The following is a 7,033-nucleotide window of genomic DNA, read 5'->3' as shown; positions in this document are numbered from 1 at the left end:
GACCATGTTCTTCACAACCCAAAGCAAAGTACAGCTACATCAGCATGGAGTACAGGTCTCTCTGAAAACGATGCGCCTAAATAAAAGTTGTTCCTACTTCACACCATTCTACTAAAACTTAAATAACACCAAATTTAACACAGTTCAGTATCAAACTTGAGTGAGATTCCCATGCTGAACAGCTCTTGGGACAATAACTTCGCCCCATACGGCACGCTAACTTTGATCACATCCTCCACAGAGTCACAAACCCGACAGTAGGGCCCACGGACCTTATTCCCCCCAGGGACCGACCTCTGAATCACAGTCGCCATCCTCTTGCACCGCCTACAAACATGCATCTCTGAGCAGTCACTGAGAGTGAAAAGCCGCTCGTGAAGGTTAGCCGAGGCTCCATGGGCTATGAGACAGTCACGTTCCATCTCACCAAACTTGATCCCACCAAACCGTTTCCTGTCTGCCACTGGCTGCCGGGTGAGCGGGTGCACGGGGCCCGTGTTTCTGAACTTCACTTTGTCTTCTGACATGTGGACCAGCCTTTGGTAAAATGTGGGTCCCATGAATATAAGAGATTTCACCATCTCACCGGTTCGCCCGTCATATAGCCTCTCGTTTCCCCATCTCGTAAACCCCGCCCTAAAATTAAAAATAAAAATAAAAAAAGTACAACAAAATTATAAAAGTAATAACTATAGAAAATTTTGCATAAATGGTCCATGCGGTTTGACCATATTGCAAGTTTGGTCCCCAAATTTTATATCGCAGCGTTTAGTCCCCACTGTCAGTTATTTTTTTTACGGAAAATATGCCATGTGCCAATCATGTGATAGTAATTGTGTATTCAAAATTGGAAAGACAATTACCCTCACATGAAAAGACACATCACTTTTCCGTTAAAAATTGATAATGCTGAGTACCACACATAGAATCCTCTCACAAATGTTTAGACTAAGTTTGCAAATTTTAAAATACGGGGACCAAACTTGCAATATGGACAAACCACAGAGACCATTTGTGCAATTTTCTTAATACTATATTTATTACCTGTGAAGCTGGTCGGCTATTGCATCAACTGAAAGAGAAGAATATGGGGTTGCATATCTTTGTGAACCACCTAGAGCAATCCCCTTGCCAAGGGCAGATTCCAGAATCTGGCCAGGAGTTTGTCTTGACGGGAATGCGTGCGGGTTTATCACAATATCCGGCACGATTCCCTGAACGGTGAACGGGAAATTTTCTTGAGATTCTAAATATCCCAAAACGCCCTTTTGCCCGTGCATGCTAGAAAATTTGTCACCAAGACATGGAGAACGGACCTAAAACCAACCATTTGTTTAGCGTTTACAACAATAAAAGAAAGGAAATAGTCAAACTGTCACAGACAAGGGTTTAAACAAACAAAACGTTTAACGAACAGATCATGAACCATTTGGCAGGAAGTTTGTTCGTTTAGTTCATGAACGAACATGAACAGAAATCGTGTTCGCGAACAGTCGGCAATGTGTTCATTACGTTCTTTAATGTTTGTTCATGTTCATTTGTTTGAGTTCTGCCATTAAAGGTTTTCTATAGTTTTAGTTTATGATCCAACCATTTTGAACTTTTTACATGTTCAAGTTTTTATTTGTTTATGACCATAATTTCTATACTAGGTTTATCATGTCAAAACATTTTCAGAAAATTATTTCAAATACTTAAATTTATATTTATTTTGACTGATTATGCCTAATATTTAAAGTTTAAGATTGTTGATTCACTTTTTAAAGCAATGATTGTCCATTTATGTTCTTTTAAAAATTAACGAACGAACACAAACAAATTCCTTCCTTAATAAGTGAACACAAACAAGAAGCTCTGTTCGGTTATGTGTTCGTAAACCGTCCATTTGTCCTGTAAATTAGGGATGAGTGTTTTCGGTACGGGTACCGATTGGTACCGGTACCGGTACCGAATTTGGTACCGTCGGTACCGAATCGGTACCAAGTTTTGAATTTTCGGTATCGGTACGGTACCGGTATTTCCCGAAATTTTCACGAAATACCGGTACCGGTACCAACTATTTCCAAAATTCGGGATCGGTACCGGTCGGTACTGGTACCATCCCGAGCTCATCCCTACTGTAAATACAAAACGAACGAGCATGAACAATGTCTCGTTCGGTTTGTTTATAATGTATTACACATACATTACCTGTCTTAAAGATACAACGGCAAAATTCTTCCCTTCATCATTAGCCGAAAGCACAACCTTTTGAACCATACCACGTTCGGTGTGCTTCAATTTAACACTGTGATCCGAACCTGCTTCGGTAAATTTCCCGATCACAATATCACCGCTTTGCAAATTCGCACCAATAAACGGAAACCCGTCATCATCAAGACTATCAACCCGTCCGATTTTACTTTGTATTTTCCCGAAGTTTATAGCATCATCCGACTTTGACTTCTTCCCTAAACCTTCATTATTATCCACTTCTTCTTTGTAACTTCTAATATGTTCGGACCGAAACATACCGCGGTCCAACGACGAGCGGTTCATAACCAACGAGTCCTCTTGGTTGTACCCGAGGTGCACGTTAACTGCCACGATAGCGCATTGTCCGTTATAGAATTCGGGTCGTGGGATCATACCCTTTTGAGTTTGACCAAAGGGTTGACTTTTTTCAAGGCAGTCGGAAAGGACGGTTTTGAAAAGCGGTCTTTGCGGGTAGAATAAGTTATGGGAAAGCGTGTCAACTCGTATATCGGGATTCGTGCTTGAATACCCGATCGCTTGCTGACTGTGTTTTTGGGATTGAAAGAGGACTCGCTTAGCATGATCGTGATTGGCAAAGGGGATGATTCCACAGCTTAAACCTAACATAAATGACATGTTGAGTTCACAGTGTGTGTATTTTTCAGGAGTATGATAGTCGTTTTCCATGAAAAGGTATTTGATGCCCCATGCTGTGCAGCAATCTTCTTCCTCTTCGGTTCCTATTAGTTCAAGGACTCCGTTATCTAGAAGGTCTTGGAATGAGTGACCTCCGCCTTTTAGAAGTCTGATTTTGTGCAGGTTTTTAACAACTAAAAGTGGTCGCAAAATCCTTCCAGCGTCACAATATATTCTCACTTCATTATGTTTAGCATCTCTTTTTATTTCAACCTGCAACAATTCAAAAACACAATAGTACAGATTAGATCGTAAGGTAAAACAAATAACATAAAACTTCAAGCGCACATGGGAAAAACAAAACCGAAACATGAACCCATTGTGAGAACAGAATAGCGAATTTTCAATTAGAACAAAAAAACGACCCATGCACACCACTATTAACTATTAACAGAAATGGGAAAAAATGTTTGTGAGTCAACCTTACAAAACCCAACCTAATGCACTAAAAAAACTGATCTGACCTACTAACTGACCCGCCCAACCCACCCATTTAACCATTTTGCCAGCTCTATGTGAGACACTTGGCCATAAATACATAACAGAAACTAACTAACCTGATTGGATACTTGTTTTCTACGGCGTTTGTTCCTGAACTCAGCTACAAACGAAGCAGAATCTTTACAACTTCCAACCCAATCACCATCCACAAAAACTTTGTCCATTCCCGAGAGTGAAGTTGAGGTATCATCCACCAGTTTTTCCATGCCGCATGCTATCAGTATATCAGAAAGCTGTTCGCGAACTGTTGTTGACACGAGAGCAGTTGCAGACAAATTCTTTACCAACCCACAATTTTCACCATCAGGGGTTGAAAGATAACATATCTTTCCCCAATGAGACGGGTGTCTACATTCACCAAATAAAAGATTGTTAACAGTTAATAAGTATCCAAAGTAAACTCAATGTATCAAAAAGACAAAAGTCAAAGAGGCACAATATGACTTTTGAGGTCAAACCTTGGTTTTAAAATGTGTGCATCAGGAACGCATAATGTGTGCACATCACACGCCAGTTTTTAGGATCAAACACATCGGAGCACATTGCACATTTTAAAAACAAAGTCCATACATATGCACAAATCAGTGTATAGGAATTGTGTGTTTTTATATATGCAATCTAACAAATAGATTGCCCAAATTCACTAAAACAGTGAGAGAGCAGTATTTCACATTAACAAAAGCAATTGAACTGTTTATTAGCACAAAATTAGACTTAGAAGCAAGTATAAAGACATACTAAAACAGTGAGAGAGCAGTATTTCACATTAACAAAAGCAATTGAACTGTTTATTAGCACAAAATTAGACTTAGAAACAAGTATAAAGGCATAGTTTGGCTACAAGGGATGCGTTTAAGAAGGTAAAGAACTTAGAAATATTATTATTGGATAAAAAAAGTGCAAATAATGAAGTTATCAACTATCTATGTTCAAATATTGTCATATATTGGTAATAGCATATGTTTCTTCATTAAACTTTGAAACATGCAAATGTTGAAGAATCAGACTTGAATAACTTACGGGTATCTTGCATCTCCGGCTTTCCCGGCATACAAAACCTGCTGACGTGTCCTCCTCATATCAGAAACCATTTGCAAAGGATTTGCCCTTCTAAGCATAGCCACAACACCAGAAGTCTTTTCCATGTTTTTATAAGGGTGTGACCACGTACCCGTCGAAAAAGCCCTTGAAAGCCCGTTTGTAATAATTGCAGCATCAAGATACTGCTCAATTGGATGCACAGTTCTATCTGGATAAAGATCCCTTTGCATTGACTTTATCATTCGCTTCTCAGCATGTTTAAGATGAATTTTCAGCTCTCTTTCAAGCAACTCACCAGCCAATTCTAACCTTTTGTTTCTAAAATCATCTTTATTGTCAACTTTTCTTCTACCCGCATAACCTTCTAGAAGACATTTCACCATATACCCAAGAAACCGAGCCTTTCTACTAAAACCAACAATATTGGGAAACAAGTAATTCTCAATACACTCGCTAACCGACTCTTTTGGAGGAAATTTGCTTTCTTTGAGAAGTTTTTCAACAAATTTTAACGCTTTTCCTTCTTTACGAAATCCGCCACATGCCCGATCAGCAACGTGAATTGAAGCAATTAAAATATTCACAATATTGCCATCAGTAATGTCGGCACCAATCAGATCAACCACTTGTTTATCTGAAGTTACCCCAAGAGCAAAAAAGAGAATCCATATTGGCATATCCTTCAAACTCAAGATATACACTGTTATCAGGTGTGCATTGCCTACAATTTCATTAGTATTAGGTGGTTCAGCTAGTTTTACATAAACCCTTTTTCTCTTGTGAACTGAACGATATGTCACACGCCAATTTGGATTATTCGACAACCAAACTCTACTAAACCCTAGCTGCTCTTGTGCAATGAAGATCTGCAATAACATTTTTAAAAACTTAAGTTTATTTTAAAGTAAATAATAATATTAAATGGAAGAATATAGCTATAAATTGATAATGTCACCTTCTCAGCTCCTTTGATTATGAAATAGCCACCTTCATCATAATCACAGTCATCTTTGTCAGCACCACTCATCCAGCACTGGCTAGATTTAACCATCACGGGAATCCTCCCAACAATCACTTCTCGCTCCTCGAAATCCACAACATTCTTGTCCAGTAACTTCTCTTTTCCAGTTTTGAACTTGTCACTTCTAACAAGCTCTTGAGTATACACCTGTAACATTACACTATTACCACATATTCACATTTCAAATCAAGCAAATGTTTGAACTTTGAACACCTAACTTATTAGAGAGACCCATACCTCCTTTTTGAACTCAACCATTATTCTAGACGAGTACGTCATATTCTGAAGACGCGCATGTTTGGGAAAGAACTCGAGGTACTTTTTCCCACTGTCAGCGGAAAACTTATCCCCTGTCCAAAACCTCGGCCGCTCAAGAGTCACCTTCCCAAACTTCACAGACGCAAATCTCCACTCACTGTCAGCCTTCTTTGAAGGATCATACCCTGGCTCAACAATAATCTCACCAATAGAGTCAAACACATTCTGAATCCCTTCTTTAATAAAGTCGTTATACGAGTTTATCTGATGACTTATGAGACCGTAGTGCTTGAAAAACGACGTCGATGCCCGTTTAGTAAAGCTCTTAAGAGTCATCTCATCTAGATCTCTAAGAGATGGTGCATCCATCATGTCATCATCACTATCATCTTCATCACCATTCAAATCGACACCTACCGATCCGTTTGCCGGCTTCTCCTTGTTACTCGGTCCAGCTTCTTCCATGTTATCTAAATGTAGTGCATAGTAAAACAATTGTTAAGTGAAGGTATTCAATTCGTTCACATTTTAGGGCTAAAAACCCTAGGTCAGTAAAAATACAGCATACGAGCATACAACTAGCACAAAAACACCTACGGATTCAAAATGTGAAGCATATAAAGCACAAAAATGACTCGTTGTTTGAAAAAACTGAAGAAACTAGTTGATATGCAATTGAGTGATGGTTCTAGCGAACCGATCGTACAAAAGGTAAGAAAGTATGATACATTACGCAGGTGTTGGTGAAATTAAAGAGAGATGCTTACGAATTTGATGAATTTTGTGGTTGCGTTGATTTCTAGGGTTTTGAGTGTGCAGGTGCAGTAGTAGCAAGGAGTGAAGAGGGCCTAGTTGTAATGTTTTTGAGGGGTGGGTGGGTTGGTATGATTTGGCTGACACGTCACCAACATCCCTCCTTGGTAAGGGTGCTTATCAGATTCGAATCATTCGAAATTCGACTTAGTTTGAATTCAATGTTAAAAAATCCGAATTCGAGTCTAGTGATTGAATATAAATCCAATACAGATTAATGATTTTTAATGGGATGTGATTCGAAATTTGAATTCAAATTCAGATTTTATAAAAAAAATTATACTGTTATCTAGGACTTTGGTTATTAGATTTTTAGCAAATAAGCGGGCTGGCACTAACCAGCATTCGAACAGCCAGTCGGAAGTCAGGTTTTGATCAGTAGCCTTAATATCTCGAGACAAAAATAAAAGTATTCTGGACTGAAAGTCGGTTCCGACCAGAAGTGATAGAAATCGATTGGTCAATGTT

The 7,033-nt window shown here is 38.9% G+C and overlaps 1 protein-coding gene across 1 annotated transcript; it reads right to left on the bottom strand.

Annotated features, from left to right (window-relative positions):
• LOC143619990 (DNA-directed RNA polymerases IV and V subunit 2-like) lies at window positions 1–6,589 on the bottom strand. The gene is made up of 8 exons (XM_077091798.1): window positions 6,520–6,589; window positions 5,732–6,222; window positions 5,429–5,641; window positions 4,453–5,339; window positions 3,489–3,780; window positions 2,191–3,144; window positions 1,045–1,316; window positions 1–636 (listed from the first exon to the last, which is right to left on the bottom strand). The coding sequence occupies exons 2-8, from the start codon at window positions 6,215–6,217 to the stop codon at window positions 135–137; spliced, it is 3,606 nt and encodes a 1,201-aa protein (XP_076947913.1). The 5' UTR covers window positions 6,218–6,222; window positions 6,520–6,589; the 3' UTR covers window positions 1–134.
• Window positions 6,590–7,033: the final 444 nt, after the last annotated feature.

Source organism: Bidens hawaiensis, unplaced genomic scaffold (genome assembly GCF_021521415.1).
Source record: "Bidens hawaiensis isolate Kalapana, Puna unplaced genomic scaffold, B.hawaiensis_p1.1 tig00002525_1, whole genome shotgun sequence".
NCBI lineage: Eukaryota > Viridiplantae > Streptophyta > Magnoliopsida > Asterales > Asteraceae > Bidens > Bidens hawaiensis.
The sequence above is the reverse complement of the archived record's forward strand: the minus strand, read 5'-3'. Positions and strand labels throughout refer to the sequence as shown.